The sequence below is a fragment of the Crocodylus porosus genome, unplaced genomic scaffold, assembly GCF_001723895.1.
Source record: "Crocodylus porosus isolate Cpor-Errol unplaced genomic scaffold, CroPor_comp1, whole genome shotgun sequence".
NCBI classification, from domain to species: Eukaryota; Metazoa; Chordata; order Crocodylia; family Crocodylidae; genus Crocodylus; species Crocodylus porosus.
This window is the reverse complement of record NW_017728886.1, coordinates 95,155,926-95,174,002: the sequence shown is the minus strand read 5'-3', so window position 1 is coordinate 95,174,002 and position 18,077 is coordinate 95,155,926. Positions and strand designations below refer to the sequence as shown.

The following is an 18,077-nucleotide window of genomic DNA, read 5'->3' as shown; positions in this document are numbered from 1 at the left end:
GGCCTGCAATAAAATTGATACACTTACAGTGCCCAGCTGGCCTGTGACAGACACCCCTCCAGTAAGAGTATGAACAAATAGAAAGAACTTCTTACCTCCTCTTTTGTTTAGCTTTGCATACCCTGGCGAATAGCTACTGGCCACAGATGATGAGCTGCTGAAGGAGGAGTGGGACAATGCTGAGACTAGTGGTTCATCACATTTTTCTGAAAGACAGATAAAAGAAACAACAATATATTTAATATTTTGTTGTTTAATCAGACATTTCAGGTATAGCTACAATGCATCCTCTCTTGTTATTTCAGATAATCGTATAACCACATTGTTATCATATCTGAATGTGTCTCTCACATGCACAACACATAGCAACACCCCAGATTAATTACCAATAATTCTTTTGAAAATGGGGAGTGGAGACAGAGAGGTGAAGGAACTCTCTCAATGTCTCCTAGAAAGGCCATTATAATCCAATTTTTCCAAGCACACCTTTCTGCCCTCCCCTTCTGCCCCCTCCCTCCACCCCTCCCCAAAAAAACAGCTATTGGAAATTGTAGTGCACATTATGGCTAGGGATAGACATTACACAAACTGGTTTAAATTATCAAAAAGCGGTTTAATCCTGTAACAGAACAGATGCTCAGTGTACATAAACCAGTTTGAAAATGGCAGAATCCAGTTTGAGATAAACCAGGTTGAATGTAGTATCAGACTTAAACCAGGAAGGGGTCTGGGACAGACATTGCATAAACTGGTTTGAGCCAAATCAGTTAAGTTAAACCAGACTCCCCCAACATCCTGGCATGCTCTCTGAGCTGGGTGGGGCTCTCTGCTCCACAGGAGGGCTGGCCCCTCCCCTCTACTCCCTGGCTGGAGCTCTGGTAGAGACTGCAAGTTCCCACCTCCCCCTCACCTCCCCTCTGCCTTACACAGACACCTCTCAGCATTAGCTAGCATACCGCATGTTGGCTATGGTGCTGTGGAAGACAGGACAAAAGCAGACAGGACTAAGTCTACTTAGGGCTTTTCAGAGCTAATCAACAGGTAGCTGAGAATCTTTTGTTTACTTTGTCTAATGGGCTGATAAACACTTAGTTGGGGTGATAAACACTGCTATCAATTCCCTCCCTAATCAGTGTCCCACCAGGGCTTGGCCATGCTCCCCTCAGCTCAGCACTGTAGAAGGGAAGAGAGGGCTGTTCTAGTGCCTCCCAGCTTCCAGCTTGAGCCACTGCATGCATTTGCCTGCATGTCTGGGATGTCTTTGCAGTTACAAACTGCTTTAGCCTAGCCAGATTAGACTAACTTGGCAAAACTAAATCAATTCAGCCTCAAGCTTTTTGAATATCTGTCCCTAGCCTTTATGCAAAAAAGTACAGAAAGTTTTTTTCCCCCACTTCCTGGCCAAAGGAAGAAAAAAGTCTGCATACAATTCACAGGGAGCAGAACAATGAGCAGGCTTTCTTTCACAGCTGCTGCTACTCAGCTACTTCCTGCAAGGAAAGATTTGTTTTTCTCCATTCTGCTTTTCAAAAACAAAGTGCTTATTTTATTCTGGGGCATGCTGTACAGGAGAAAATGCAGTAATACCATCTAACCACTAAACTATTATTCCTCTTATTATGAACGCCTATAATTAAAAAAGATGCCTTATTATATCTGTACTATATTTACAAGTATATTTTAACCTCACTGAAGTATATAAGCATCTGCATGAAAAACAACAAAATATATGCTCTTAAATGCTATGACTTCATGTTAACCTGAGCATATTTCTTTTCTTTTTTCTGGTAATTTGTGAAAGAAAATTATTTTCTAATCTATAAATTACTACAGGTTGCAGATGCAACTAGAAACAAAGATTGGGCATCGCCTGTTATTCTTGTGTAATCTTTATAATCCTTTTAAGCAATTCATTTCTGTTCTTCTCAGTATAAAGAAGATTAATGTGGCATTATTGTCTAAAGTGGGCAAAAAACTCAGACAATCAGAATCTCTTCTTTGTTTGATAGGGAAAAAACTAAAAACAAACTCTCCCCCTGTTGTTGGATAAAATTATGCAAATAAAAGGTACACATTGTTGGCCTTAGACTTCTGAATTGCTTGGAACAGTTTATATCCTGTCCTTTATTTTAGTTTCTCTTGTATGTGTTATTGTTAGTATAAAACTAGTGTATTTTATTAGTTTCCTACATTTTCATACCTTCTCAACTTAGCCAAAAAAAAATAACTATACCAATCAATCTGATTAATCTTTTTAATGCATGTACTATAGCACAGACCCTGCTATAAATGACAACAATCTCCAATTCAAGTGAATAAAAAAGGGTTAGCTCAGTCCCTTATTGGCAACATCTCCATCATTAGGCCCTACATCCTTTGAGTACAATTAGAAGATTATGATCAGGGAAGACCTCCAAGACAGGATACAGTATAGAAAATGTATCAATTCAAAACTCGGTAAAGCACAGTCGTAAAGACTATGAATGAGGTAAGTCATTTGTAATGATTCTGGACTCATGTTTCTTTTCACCATCTAATAAATAAATGAAATGAGGATCCAACAATAGAAACAGAACCAGAGGGTGTGCATGCATACACACGTGTGCACACACAAACACACGAGAACCCTTGTTCAAACTGAACATTCTAACACTGAACATTGCAAGTTAGGGTGCAAACAAGCATTCACAAGACCTAGTTCTGATTTAGGCAGGTTTAGTTTCAGCTTCCTAAGCCTGAGTCAGGATCGCCATGTGTAAGAGTTTGTGGGGGCAGGTGGAGGCAAGTTTGTGGGGGCAGGTGGAGGCAAGTCAGTAAGAGGGTGCTGGTGCGAATGGGCCAGGGAGGCAGGGAAAAGAATAGGGGCTGATGGGTCTAGGGGTGTGTTGTTTGGGGAGGGAAAACAGCTGTGTCAGGGTCAGGATGGCAAAAATAACACAGCCCTGACGCTGTGGGAAGTGACTGCTAGACGCAATTCTTGTCTGACAAGATCAGGTGCACCATTTTTAGGGTAATCTAAGCCCTGCGAACGCTTGCATACCCAGTAGGGCTGTGCAAAGCTTCAGCAGCTGATTCGATTTAGAGGAAATTCAGCCCAATTAGGCAGCCCAATCTCTGAATCCAAATCAAAATCAGGAGACCGATTAAAAGGTCCGAATTGAATTAGAAGCATCCAAATCCATCAGGAAAAGATTTGGTTCCGCTTTGGAGATTTGGCCATAGACTAAACATGTAGCAGTCCTCACTGTGCTGGACACAGCTGCCTCCACCTACTAAGTATGTTGTGGTGGGTGGAGGGAAGGGGCATGGGGACGCAGAACAATGCCCCCACAGTGAGGGAGGGAATGGGGCTGGGGGTGGGGGAAGTGCGGGATGTAAGTGCAGCAGCACTGGGAGCAGGGGCTATGCCCTGCTACCACTTGCCAAGTGGAAGAGGGGAGTCATGACACCCCCTATCCTCTGCCCCGACTGGACAAGCAGCAGCAAGGCATAACCCCAACTGCCAGTGCTGCCACGCCTGCATGCCACAGCCCCTCACCTCCCTTCCTGAGTCCCGCGCCCTCCTGCCCCAGCTGGGCAGCCTGTCCCAGCCCCAGCCCCAATCCCTCCCTTGCTGTGGGGGCACTTATTTTCCCCCCGCATGCCCCTTTCCTTCCCCCTCTGCCAACCACATACTTAGCAGCTGGAGGCAGTTGCATTCAGTGTGGTGAGGACTGCTGCCAATTTAGTGTTGGTTGAATCTCTGAAGCAGTGCCAAATCTTTGGATCAGATTCAGCTGAATCAAATCGTGACAGTGAACAACTACAGGCAGACCTGGACAGGTTGGATGAATGGGCAGAAAACAATAGAATGCAATTTAACAAGGAGAAATGCATAGTGCTGCACCTAGGGAGGAAAAATGTCCAGTACACCAACTGCCTAGGAAATGACCTGCTTGGCAGCACAGATGTAGAAAGGGATCTCAGAGTCCTAGTGGACTTCAAGTTAAACTTGAGTCATCAGTGTGATGAAGTCATCAGAAAAGCTAACTGTACTTTATCATGCATCAGCAGATGCATGGCAAACAGAATCAAGGAGGTGATACTTCCCCTCTATCAGGCGCTGGTCAGACCGCAGTTGGAATACTGCGTGCAGTTTTGGGCGCCACACTTCAAGAGGGATGTGGATAACCTGGAGAGGGTCCAGAGAAGGGCCACTCATATGGTTAAGGGCTTGCAGGCCAAGCCCTGTGAGGAGAGACTAAGGCACCTGGACCTCTTCAGCTTCGCAAGAGAAGGTTGAGAGGTGACCTTGTGGCTGCCTATAAATTCATCATGGGGCGTGCAGAAGGGAATTGGTGAGGCTCTACCTCACCAAGATGCCCCTGGGAGGTCACAAGAAATAATGGCCATAAGCTAGCAGAGAGCAGATTTAGACTGGACCTTAGGAGGAACTTCTTCACAGTTCGAGTGGCCAAGGTCTGAAATGGGCTCCCAAGGGAGGTGGTGCTCTCCCCTACCCTGGGGGTCTTCAAGTGGAGGTTAGATAGGCATCTGGCTGGAGATATCTGAACCCAGCACACTTTCCTGCCTATGCAGGGGGTCAGACTCGATCTGTTGAGGACCCTTCTGACCCTAACATCTATGAATGGAATTACTGTCCCTCCAAAAATCGGCCAAATCTGAAGCGAATACTCGCCGCTTCACACAGGCCTAATACCCAGCCATTTAGATTGCCCTAAACTCAGTCTGGGTGATCTAAATATAACATTTGTGTACATCCTTAATCTCCCTTCACTAGTCAGCAGGACCTTGTTAAAGTGGAAGAAAGTAGTATTATATTCCAGACTAGTGTGCAGATATAGGTAAACATTAGGGACAATCATTAATTCACCCCATGAATTTGGAGCTCCCACAGTTGTTGTCTTTTTGATAAGCCACAGTTTTATTAAATGCTACTTTTGCTATACAAAAAAAGGCTTAATTTCTCCTCCCTGCCCCCCTCTTTCACTCCAATCTAGTATCCCAATCACACAATATAGTGAAGATCAGAGCAGAAATCCACTCAGAAGCACTAGACTAACGACTGCAAATCATACTGTAAGATCTGAACCCAAGTCAATACACCTATTAATTAATGATAGCAGACAAGAGAAAGAATAAGCAATCAATTGATGGCTCTTTGTAAAAGTACATAAGCTTAATCTCATTTCAGACACTAAATTATTCACAAACTGAACCTCTTCTAATACTTTTGTGAATTTAGAGAATTTGCTAAAACTTGTCTACAGGAATAATTTTAAGACTACAGCTTGTTTGTAATCCACACTCTTCAACATTTCATTATTAGTGCTTTGTAACCAGTCATCTATTGCTTTGGCCTGGTTTCTGCTCCCTAGTTAGATGCCTGGAATAGTTTAGGAGGAAATTGCTTTACGAGGAAAAGCAAATAAACCACCCATTTCCAGTACAAGTGTTAAGCCTAATATACACATTCATGAATCTACTTTATTTGTAAATCTTCAAAATATTTGCTGTCAATGAATAATATTTTCTTAACAAACAGCATGAACTGAACATGCATAAAAAAGTGTTTTACGTTCAGCTGCTTTGCTTTCTTACCCTACCTAATTCCTTTAGAAACAAACGACAAGGAAAAACTAAAATTAATCAGGCAGGCACAATAGTTAGGGTAAGCATCTATATATCATACATATACATAACAGATTTTGCTGTAACATATACAATAATAATAAGAGGAAGGTTTTTTTAATGCATACATAATATGACAAAAATATGTTTAAATTTTTTTTTAGTAGCCTTTAAGGCAAACACCACATAAAAATGCTTAACTGTCAGGAACCATACTTTATAGAATTCCATGCAAGATGGAGCTCCTGTTTTATGTTACACACAACATAAGCACAGAAAAACCTAATGTAAATACAGAAGAGTGTGTGTTGCACATCTGAATCTGTATCCCTTGCACATTCAGAATACTCGATTGACAAAGTTTATGCCAGAGAATACATGCTTTTTAAAATATATTTTTAATCACCAGGCCTTCTGCAATTTTTTTCTATAGTTCCCTATTTTCTAGCCCATAAATTTTTTTATGAAATGTTTCCCTCTGAGGAAAAAAAATGGCATCTTTACAGAAAAATAGGAATGGGAAATCTATTTATAAAGTACATTAGTAAAATACAATAGAATACCTCTAATGCCACAACTTGAAAGAGATCATTGAACATAATGGAAGGCTATCAGTAAGTTCTTATGAATATTTGTGGAACAAAGAAATTATCCTGAGGGCAGATAGGAAAAATATGAAATACAGTACAATATGACACTTGGACTGATGCTCTCATTCCAAGAACACTCTGTAATGAAAGATAAGCTAGGCTTTTAGGGAGCTGTTTAGAAGCAGTCCACTGCAGCTGGCATTGACTAGAAGCACTATTCTCTCACCAGTCCTGGTAGCTTTTGAGAAAGTGTGCCAATGGCACACTTACATGCCTGTACACTAATGCTAGGAGTTTGGGGAATAAAACAGGAGGAGCTGGTCCTTCTGCTAAAATAGAAATGTCTATTATCTCATAGGGATCATGGAGACCTGGTGGGACTTCTATGACTGGACAACTGATATAAATGGCTATACCCTGTACAGGAGAGATTATGCTGAAAAAAGGGGCGGGGGTGTAGTTCTCAATGTGAAGGACAGCTACACATCCCTACAAGCTGAAACTGGCACCCAAGGAAAATGACTGGAGACCCTTTGGGTTAGAATACAAGGGGAACATAGTGAGGGGATACAATGGTAGGAGTCTACTACAGACCTTGAAACCAGGAACATGAGCTTGGCCAAGAATTTGTCAGGGAACTGGCAGAGGCTGCACACACTCAGTGCATGGTCATCATGTGAGACTTCAACTACTCAGACATCTCATAGGATGAGCACTCAGCCAAATCCAATTGGTTACAAAGCTTACTTACATGCATGGATAAGCTCTACCTGTCCCAAGAAGTTTATGGGCTGACAAGAGGGGCAAGGTGCTGCTGGACCTGGTACTGGCCAAAGGGGATGATGTAATTAGCAACCTAAAAATTGAAGGAAAGCTGTGTGATAGTGACCATGAGTTGATCACTTTTACTATCCATCACAAGGCTGGCAAGACGGTCAGCAATGCAGTAGTCTTTGACTTTAGGAAAGCTAATATTCATAAGCTCAGAAGGCTTCTTCTTCAGGCCCTGAGATGCCTTGGTTTGACAGGGAGGGGAGTTCATGATGAGTGGTTGCTCCTTAAGGAAGTGATCCTAGAAACACAAAAGGGAGTCCATCATCACCCATAAGAAAGATGGTAAAAGGCCTCAACAACTCCTTTGGCTCAAAAGGGATCTCACAAACCTCCATCTAAGAAGAGAGGTGTATAATGGATGGAAGACAGGAGACACCACTAAGGAGGAGTATTCTGCACTGGCCTACACCTGCAGGGAACAAACTAAAACAGCCAATGCTGTAACCAAACTCCATCTGGCTACATGAATCAAGGACAATAAAAAGTCCATCTTCAGATATGTGGGGAGTCAAAAGAAAAGCAAGGGCAACATTGGACCCCTGCTAAACCAGCTGGGGCAGCTGACTACTGACACCCAGGAAAAAGCCACTCTGCTTAATGATTACTTAGCATCAGTTTTTCGCCAGCCAAAAGGGACCACCTTGCTCAACATATGCGGGATGACTGGGGTGAAGATGAATATATGCTCACCATTGGTATGGATCTTGTGAGGGAACATCTTGAGAGGCTGAACCTCCATAAATCAGCCTGGTCCAGGTAGGCTGCACCCAAGAGTACTAAAGGAACTGGTAGACATCATAGCACAGCCCCTAGTGAGGATATTCAAGAACTCATGGTGCTCAGGTGAAGTACCTGAAGATTGGAAGAGGGCCAATGTGTTGCCTTTCTCCAAAAAAGGGATGAAAGAAGACCTGAGAAACTACAGACCAATCAGTTTGACCTCAATCCCTGGGAAGATCTTGGGAAAAATTATCAAAGAAACCACTCTTGACAGGCTAACAGAAGGCAACATTCTGAGGGATGGCCAACACGAGTTTATCATGGGTAGGTCTTGCTTGACCAATCTCATTTCCTCCATGACCAGGTGACATATCACCTGGATAATAGGGAAGATCTTGATGTAATATATTTGAACTTTACAAAAGCCTTTGACCTGGGGAACTGCAGCCTTAACTACTCCACAATCCAATGGCTGGAGAACTGGCTCTGAGGTCAGACCCAGAGAGTGGTACTTGATGGAACCGGAGTCAACATGGCACTCAGTGACTAGTGGTGTCCCCCAAGGCTCCATTCTTGGACCTGTACTTTTTAATGTCTTCATAAACAATCTGAACACTGGTATCAAAACAGATTGGCCAAGTTTGCTGATGACACCAAACTTTGGGGAAGAGTCTCTACACTTGAGGATATGCTGGTGATCCAGGCTCAATGTGGGTGGATGAAAACCTGATGACATTCAATTCAGAGATATGCAAGGTGGTTCACCTCTGGAATAAAAACCCGCACCACACTTAATCGGCTTGGCAATGCTACACTCGCTAGCACCATGACCAAAAGAGACTTGGGGTCATGATTGATGACAAGATGAACATGAGCCACCAATGCGATACTACAGCTGGCAAAACAAACAATACTCTGGCTTGCATCTACCAATGCATCTCAACCAAGACCCAGGATGTCATCCTCCCACTGTACTCGGCCTTGGTGAAGCTGCAGCTGCAGTACTGCATCCAATTTTAGGCTCTACAATTTAGGAAGAATTTGGAGAAGCCTGAAAAAGTCCAGAGGAGAGCCACACACATGATCAGAAGGTATGAAAACAGGTCTTATGAACACAAGTTGGGAGCTATGGGACTCATCAGCCTGGAGAAGCGCAGGTTCAGGGGTGACTTGGTGGCAGCCTATAAGTACATAAGGGGTGTGCATCAGGATCTGGGAGAACACCTGTTCACCAGAGCATCCCAGGAGATGACAAGGTCCAATGGTCACAAACTCCTCCAAGACCATTTTAGGCTGGACATAAGGAAAAAACTTCTTCACAGTCTGAGCCCCCAAGGCCTGCAGCAAACTCCCCCCAGAGATGGGGCAAGCATCTGCTCTGGACTCTTTCAAGAAAAACTTGGACATTTATCTTGCTGGGATCCTTTGACCCTAGCTAACTTCCTGCCTCTTGGCTGGGGGGGGTGGACCCAATAATCTTTTGGGGTCCCTTCCAGCCCTATTGTCTATGACAATAATTTAAGAGCTGCTTCTCCCACTGTAGCAATACCCCCAGTTTTTCTTTTATTGCATTCCCTTCCCTTCCCCAAACATTTATGACTTTTTCTCCCTCTCTATTCCCTATAGGTAAGTGTAAGTGAGCTCAAACTTAGGATAAGCTTTAAACATTTTTATTTTGGTAGCAAGTTTTTGGTTTTCGATATCCACCATTTTATATTGTATAATTATTCAGTTTGTATTAATTTTTACTGTTCTATATTGTATTATTATCATTTTTGTATTGATTTTTTTTTGTTTCATATGCATATGGTATGGTTCAGGCCTGTGTTTGGAAGGGAACCAAAGTCATGTCAAGTTTCCATTTTATGTCAAGCCTCCATCTTCTGTCCTCTGCCTGGGCATCCCATGTTGCAAAAATATGATTCATTGTACCCCTCCCATGTAAACTGGTTCCCCCATGAATGACAATGATTGGGCATGATTGAAATACAATGGTAACAGGCCTCTACTGAATGGCCTGTAATGACTGGGCCATCACCTCACATTGATTCATCCAGGAACCATAGACCTCACCCAGTAACAGAGACAAGACCAGCATTTGAAAGACAAAAGACCCTGTAGAACCAGCAACTCTCACCATTACAGACACCCAAAACTGCACATCCCTGTATGGAGCACACATGCTCAGTATGCCAGGTGCTGACCCTTGCCTGGGCATGCCTCCTGTCACTAGGGGCACACAAGGTCTGCCCCTATAAAAAGGGGCAGTGAAGACAGACCCAATGGAATGCCCTATCCATCTGGACCAGCACCATGCCACACCACCTATACGCTCGGAGGCCCTGCGGGCGACCCCGCTCTGGACAACATCTACTAGACAAGGACCCCTTTCCAGCCTGGATAAGTAGATATTACCTGCACACCTCCTCCTACAATTTGGACTCTCTCCCTCTCTGTCTCTCTTTCTCCTCCTGGACTTCAGCCCCTGCACCAAGACTCTCTAACCCCTGCTGCCAGAGTGCGTGCGTGCCAATTTGGTATTGTGTCACCATCTCCCTGTTCAATAAAACCACTGTCATTTTCAACCCTGAGTTCGTTCATGTTTTACTGAATCCCAGTCTCTTCCCTACGTTCCCTATCTTAAATTCCAGCCTCACTCTCTCTCTCCAGTTCCCACTCTCTCTGCTAGTTTCCTGATCTCCTCCCAGTTCCATCTCCCCTTTTCTGCTCCCCCCCTGCACCTTCTGTAATCTCTGCCCCCCAGCTCCTATTAGCTGACCTGCAGTTCTCTCCAGCTTCCAGCTGTAACTTCTCTAGCTGCCCTGGAGCCATCCTCTGGCTCCGCACACCCAGAGCCCCTCTTTAACACCCACTTTCCCTTAGGCCCATTTTTCCCTCTCCCTACCTACCTTTTCAGCTCCCCCGTAGCTGTGCTGGCATTGCTTCCCTGTTCTGCAGGCTTTGGGCATTGCCTTGTAGTCAATTAAGGTCAATTAACCTGAAGTTACCCCCAAGTCTCAGTTCTTCAGCCCAGGCCCCTGTAGTCAGTTCTAACCCCAGTCCTGGTAACTTTAACTCCTTACATTTCTACTTTCTTACCTTAACCTTTCCCCAGGTATCCCAAGTACACCAAGCACATACATACATATCACAATACCAAAGTTAGGCACTCACTTGTATGTATGTCTAGATGGGTGGTATGTGTGTAAATTAGTGAATACATACATACACATGCACATACACACACACCACTCGGAGGTTAAAGTTACTGCAATCATGCATTAAACTAAATGCAAGAACACACAAACAATCAAAAATGGCTCCACCTCAGTTTAGTTCATCAAGGTGTACATCTACCCCCCTCTTTTGTCTGGTGCCTAAATTGCACTCCTTTGTAAGGACTGTCTACTTGAATCTCTATTGCCTTTTCTCTCACCACAACAGAGAATATAATAGGTAAAATCAACATAGCCAAAGGTAAAATTAGGCCCCTGCAGGTTCTGGCCAGGGAAAGTGACATTGCAAATACAGTGGGTAGTTTAATAGACTGTTTTAAAACCTTTCATGAACATGTCATATGTAGCGCATGCATTGCAAGTGCTCTGAGGCTGGAATTTAGCTTTTGCACTTGTTTGAAATGGTCATAAATCAACAATAAGAAGAGTAAATAGTTTTCTCCCAGACTCGCTAAGTATACTTCAAAATACACTTTAGAACTACCTACATCTTGATGGCCATCTTAGGAGACTGGCTAATAGGCAGGACAACAAATCAAAAAGACCCAAACATGCTAACCATCCTGGTGACCAAAATCATTTATATAGTCTTGGAAAGATGTGTGTAAAATCTGCTGTCTAAATGAATTTGCGAGTTAAATGGGAGGGTTATACTTAAAATTAATAGACTTTAAAAAGGCTATTAAAATTTTATTAATAATTTGGGGTGACATTATGTCACCCCAAATAATCAAAATTAAAAAACTGTTTTTTAAGGCAAGCTAACATTTCCAACCCCATAAGTATCCTAAAATATATTTTATACCAAGTGGTCCTACTTCATAAGCAAGGACACTATGGTACCAGAGGAAAAAAACAAATCCAGGAACGTTCAGTTCTTTTTACCAGTTTAGGCTGTGTTCTGCAGAGTTCAGTCTTAAACTTTACTCAAAACAGAATCATATTAACCTCTTTTGTTACAGAAATATAATAGTCTTCTCGATATAAAAGTCAACACTGTGCCCTGCTAATAAATTATAGAATACTCTTTCTACCAGCAATAGCAGCAACAAAGTAAAAAAACCCAACTCTTCTGTATTATTCATCTCAATGACATACTAGCATCAAAGACAACTCAGGACCATTTAAATGTTAGCACCTTAAAGCAACAGCAGTCTTCCAATGCACTCCATTTTGTTTTACTAACCTTCATTTCCTAGAGGCAGGCAAAATACTTCCTCTGCTGTTTTTTACATTCTGATTCAGAAAGGCAAATGTGATGCATTTATTTTTGAAAAATAAAGCTTTTTATTGCAAAATATTCTGATTTTCTTTAGTGGAGCAAGGATTTTAGGCAAGTGCAATGCAAATTTGTAATTGCAGCTGAAATCAACAATTTGTAGTAGTATTTAACCAAAAGGTGCTAAAAGCACCAGTCCAAAAGATGTAGCTGACTTGGACCTGATTGATATGTTTTACATTTTGTAAATCCAAGAACATTTATCAGAGCAGAATATACTTGTTATACTTGGGTACTTCTAAATCATCTGAAGCAGTTGTTTATTAGGGTATTTAAGCTTTCAGTTCAAATGTTGACAAAAAATTACGTGCATAGACTTCTCTACATTCTGCAAAATAATTCTTCTCCATGCTGATATTGCAAGATGATAATTCTGTGGCAACCTCAAGAAAAAAATGTGAAGGGCTTGTTTCTGGATCCCATTCTGTGATCAAGGACAAAGGGCAAAGTATATAAAAGCTTTTCAACATTTAAGTAGTCCTAAAAAATTCAAGCTTCCACTTGAAAATACCAAATGACATCAGGTGCAAATTTTAGCTTATGGGTGAACAAAGGGTTTCCAACACAATTCATATGAATCTAAGTCTTCTTTGAACTCCAGGGATAGTGGAAAATCCATACAACATAGTTCTAAGATAATAACTTGCCAGAAACTTTGATCTGATTTTGGAAAGGATCATATAGTTCTGCTCAACTAATTATTTTGACATGAACAGATCCTCGTATGTTTCTGGAGATTTACTTTGACATATTCCTTGCTTATCACTAAATACAACCCTCTGATATTTTTTCTTTATTTTATTCTTGCCTTCAATCTGTATCATGCTTAAATATCTTAATGCAGTATCTCAAGGTTGAGAAACTGAGTCAATAAATACTAGGGCTGTGTGAAATTTTGCTGAGTGTTTGTTTGGAAGCTGTTTTGATGCATTTCAAGCTCAAAATAGCAAACTCAAAACAAAAAGCATTCAAACAGATTCAAAACAAAATGAGGGCAATCGAAACATTTCAAAACATTTTGAGTTTCAAAGCAGGCCAGTAGTGGGAGGCAGCAGAGAGACAGGGCTGCACTCCGAGTGACTCTGCAACCCCATGGAGCTCAGCCCAGTGGTGGGAGGCAGAGCGGAGCCTCAGCTCTCCCCATCTCCCACTGCTGGGCTGTGCTCTGTGGGGCTGGTGGAGCCTATCGAAGTGTAGTCCCAGCTCTACCCACCTCATGCTACTGGGCTGCACTCTGGAGTAGCTCCTCAGCCCCATGGAGCGGAGCCCCGGCTCTCCTCGTCTCCCGCTGCTGGGCTGAACTACACGCGACTGGTGGAGCCGACTGGAGTGCAGCCCTGCAGCAGGAGGCAGGCAGAGCTGGTCTCCCACCACGGAGCTGAGCTTCATGGGGCTGCGGAGCCACTCAGAACACAGCCTGGCGCTGGGAGGTGGGGAGAGCCAGGGCTGCACTCCACCTCCCGCCACTGGGCTAAGCTCGGGCTGTGCCCAGCACGGTCCCAGGTGGAAGTGGCAGCCTCCTGTCATCCGGTGCAGATCCAGGGGCTCATACCACTGGGAAGTATCCAGCACAGCACTGCAGCCCTCCTGGGGTGCTGGCCCGCAGATCTGTGTGCCAGATTATAGGATGCTGCCACTGCAGGCAAGTGTCAGAAATTTCGCTTTCAAGACTTTGAGGTGCAGTTTCCAAGAAACATCTGCACCAATCTCATTGAAACTTGGCAGACTTTGTGCCCTCAGAAGGGGCTACCATGCCTGCAATTTGCATCTGAATCAAGCAACAAGTGACAACGCTTTAGGCATTTTCATGATACCCTATTATAGCCTATGAAACGCTGAAATGAGTCAAAACAGCGAAACAGTTTTGACTAAATAAAATGGAACAGTGCTTTGAAACAAAACATATGATGAAATTAAACACTGTCCCTTTGAAACAGTGAAATGGACATGAAAATAAAATGATGGTGTTACGCACAGCCCTAGAGGCCTACAAATAGCAGAGTCACTTTTATGATATTAATCATTCAGAAAATGCCAGGGTTCTATTTGAAGCCAAATCAAGGCTTCCTCTGAACATTATTTCAGATATTTTCATACATTTAAACTGTATAAACCTACTGGTACATTTGATCAGGACAGCCAGACTGAAGCTCACAAAATGCTGTTAAAACTACAGGGGCAGACTCATTGTTACTGATGAAGGCATGATCACTCCTTTCTGCTATAGTTTGCTGGGCTGTAACTGAGGAGGCATAATCCTACAAAACAAACTAAACTAAATCAAGACAAGATTAACACTGTTTAATAAACCAAGAAAAGGTAAAGAAGAGAGAGAGTCTTGCTCTGTAGGCCAAAACATAAATGAGCTTTATTCTGCCTTGTTTGCTAATGGGGAAGTTACATGGTACACTTAGCCCACACTAAATCTGTGGATTGTTAAGCAGTTTTAAACTCAGAGGCTACATCCAGATGTAAATGCATCTCTGGCACTACATACTGCATATTTAGATGTTCTCCATACTGCAAGGGTGTGCTGCCCATGTGTGAACTCCTCCATTTTTTTCTGTGGTTTTTTTCTTTGGACCCCAGAGGTCAAAAAAACCAATAGGAAAAAGCAGCAGAACAGTGCACACTTAGGTAATGTGCGCTGCTCAAAAGCAGAGCCAGGCAGCCCAGAGCCATGCTCTGGCTGCTGACTAGGATCTGTGTGGCAGAATCACCACTGCAGCAGCCCCAGGAGGCCCTCTGGACCCCACATTAGGTTTCTGGGACCAGCCTAGTGCTGGCCCCAGCCACCCTTACCCCACCCAGAGTGACTTGCCACATGCCAGAGTGCACGTGGCACAGGTGTTCACCAGGGACAAGTAGCTATGGTGTAAGGTGCACTGCTGCTACTTGTCCCCAGGGAATGCTTGTCTGGATGCTTTCTGGACACAGAATGTGCTATAAGAAGTCACATGATAAATGGTATTAACTACACAGTTTGGACTTGACAGTGGAAGGCTAGTGAGCAGGGGCATGGCTAGGAACCAAGACACCTGGGCTTTCTCTGTGCTCTGGGTAAGAAAGGGAGGAAATAGTGCATCCTGGGATGCTGGAGGACTGCAAATGGCTCATTTCATCTCCATGGAGCAGACTGAAATTACTATAACATGATTTAGCTAGCACTACCCAGAACTAACTTTTGCCTTAAGTGGTATAAGTTTGACACCCTCAGGGGCACTTAGAGTCAATGAACTTTAACATGCAGGTGCCCATGTTTCAAGTGCCCTATGTATCAACTAAGTTTAACATGTTATTTCTTCTATTGTCAAATGCCCAGTTCACAAGCCGGCTAATCAAAGGGCTAGTGCTGGGGCTATATTCTCTCTTAGATGTGCTATCACACTGGCCGGCTGTTACAAGGCACTACCCTACAATTACACCATGGCTGGCAAGGCTATCATAACTTAGTGTTTATTTTAAGATCCCACCCATTTTTACCATCTTTGTGGGATAACAATGGGTTAGAAATGGCAAAAGAACCACGTGCAGCATAAGCAGTATACACCTCTTTGGTGCCCTCTAGTGGTGCAGTAGAAGGACATCTGACAAACTCCCACAAGGCCTTGTCAAAATTCTGCTACTGAACTGAATGGAAGGTTGCAATGACTTAAAATGGAGAACCCTCTCTGGTACTGGTAAGTCCTGGCTGAGGGAGAAAACTTATTCTTACGGCATACATAAATACATCTGAATAAGCAACAGCTTTGCCTTCAGAACAAATAATCCAGACTGCATCAGAGACAGATGTTGTAACTTTCTCTCACCTCAGAGAGACTTTCAGGTACATTCCTTCATTCAAATTATACAAGAAAAACAGCAGGTTCTCCATGGCATATTTGCCTTGTTCTTGTAAACTATGTCCAACAAAATGCATCTTAGTCTAACTCTTTTGATCAGTGGGGTCCCCTTCTTTTTGGTTACAATTAGGAGGAAAATAAGTCTCTTTAGATGGAAAAATAAATGAATAACCCCCTCCTGCCTATGCACCCCCTGACCACATACATGAATGCTCATTGCACAGCAAAATAGGGGACACCCAATTGCATGCTACAATGCATCTTGTGCCAGGCATATCACACCCCACTCAACTCCCATGGTTACCAGTCATGTTATATTGCTGCCCCTCACCTCTGCCCCACAAATGCTGAAGTAAACTTACTAGCCAGACTCCATGATAATCCTACACTGCCAGTGTATTGGGACACATCCCACCCACCAATAGCTTGGCTCCCATTGAGATATCCAGTATGGTCCACCCTTTCAAAATCCTCTGATTTTTCCTTACCTGCTTGATAGTGCAAAAAATGGTAATTGTAAGCACCAGTGAATCACCACATCATCTCTGACCCCACAGGCAATCCACCAGGATTTAAATTCCATTCCATTACCAGGCACTTTTCAACCATTTTCAAACTGGGCAGGGTCACTGTGCCTCAAATGTATACCAATGGGTCCTTCATAATGACAACAAATGTCCTTGTGGACAAGTTCAAACCATGTCCCACATTGTTGACTCATGTTCATGTACTATGCAATCTGGTGGCCTTCAAGTTCTTCACAGTGGTGATGACATCACCTCAAAATGGCTGAAACAATGTGCTGAAACTGCATACACTAAATAAATTAATCATAAAACAAAAAAAAAAGAAGACATTCTGTGGAGACTGCAACAGAGTGAGATCACCCTCTGGTCTTGTGCAGCTGTCAGTCACCCCAGTTCAGTTCCTTAAGACTACATAGAGAATTATAGGGTTTCAGTCTCAGCCTTCTCATGCACTAATATATTAAGATGCCAAAAGGAGTATTTCTTCATAGTCCTTTCTCCATGCAAGGAACAGTACATGTACATTCTACAGCTTTTCTATTTGAGGCTTTTACTACTGCTTACTTAAGGTATTTTTCAAAGCACTGGTATGGCAAGTATGTCTTTGATTCTTCTCCTGACCCAGAGTTGCCCCTCAAGCCATTTTCTAGCTTGTTTTCAAACCCGATTCCCTTGGAAAAGTATTAGGAAGTCACTTTTCCTGACATTTTACTTTGCTAAGGTTTGTTCTTCTATGAAATCTGACTCTCCTTGGATATCATGGTTCATGTTACTACCACCTGATTCTTAGATTTAGCCCTGTCATTTACTGAGTGAGCTAAAGTGGGACAGAAGAGGCTGAACCTAATACTCCTTAAAGGGCCAGCCAAGTCTGAGGCACAGCCATAGCCATTTCTCATTGGCTGTGTAAAGACATGTGGGGAGGTTAGATCACATTAAAAATGGCCACCCATTCTAACTTAGCTCATTCAGGTGCAGACCTTACACTAGTTAGGTGGATCTGTGTGCAAACTATACAGAAGTCCAAGAAAGTTAGATCATCCTAAAACTGGCTGACCTGATTAAAGTTAACTATACCTCTGAGATAATTTAACTTACCTCGGGTCCTAACTGAACTTCTGTACACCTCTAGGGCTGGGAAAGCCCAGCCTCTAGCTCTAACTCCAGTCCCAGGCTCAGGGCTGTGCTTTTCCTACCCTCTCCCTGGCACCAGGCTATTTTTAGAGGCCCCCCTCCCAAGACCCTTCCCTACCCCTAAGTAGACAACCCCTCCCCCATGGACCAGCTAACCCCACTATAGCCCCACAAAACTCTCCATCCTACAGGCTGATCTCTGTTCTGGTTTCAGTAGCATTCACCAATGCCGAGAGCTGAGCAAGTCAGGGTGAAGAGAGGGGCAGGCAGCCAGGATGGGTGGT

At 43.2% G+C, this 18,077-nt stretch overlaps 1 protein-coding gene across 1 annotated transcript in view; it reads right to left on the bottom strand.

Moving 5' to 3' along the window:
• Positions 1 to 18,077, bottom strand: part of CNTNAP2 (contactin associated protein-like 2) — a 1,403,431-nt gene that overhangs the window by 1,268,618 nt on the left and 116,736 nt on the right. The window contains exon 3 of the mRNA XM_019535795.1: positions 96 to 206. Within this exon, the coding sequence (XP_019391340.1) occupies positions 96 to 206 (111 nt within the window). The remainder of the gene's footprint in view (positions 1 to 95; positions 207 to 18,077) is intronic.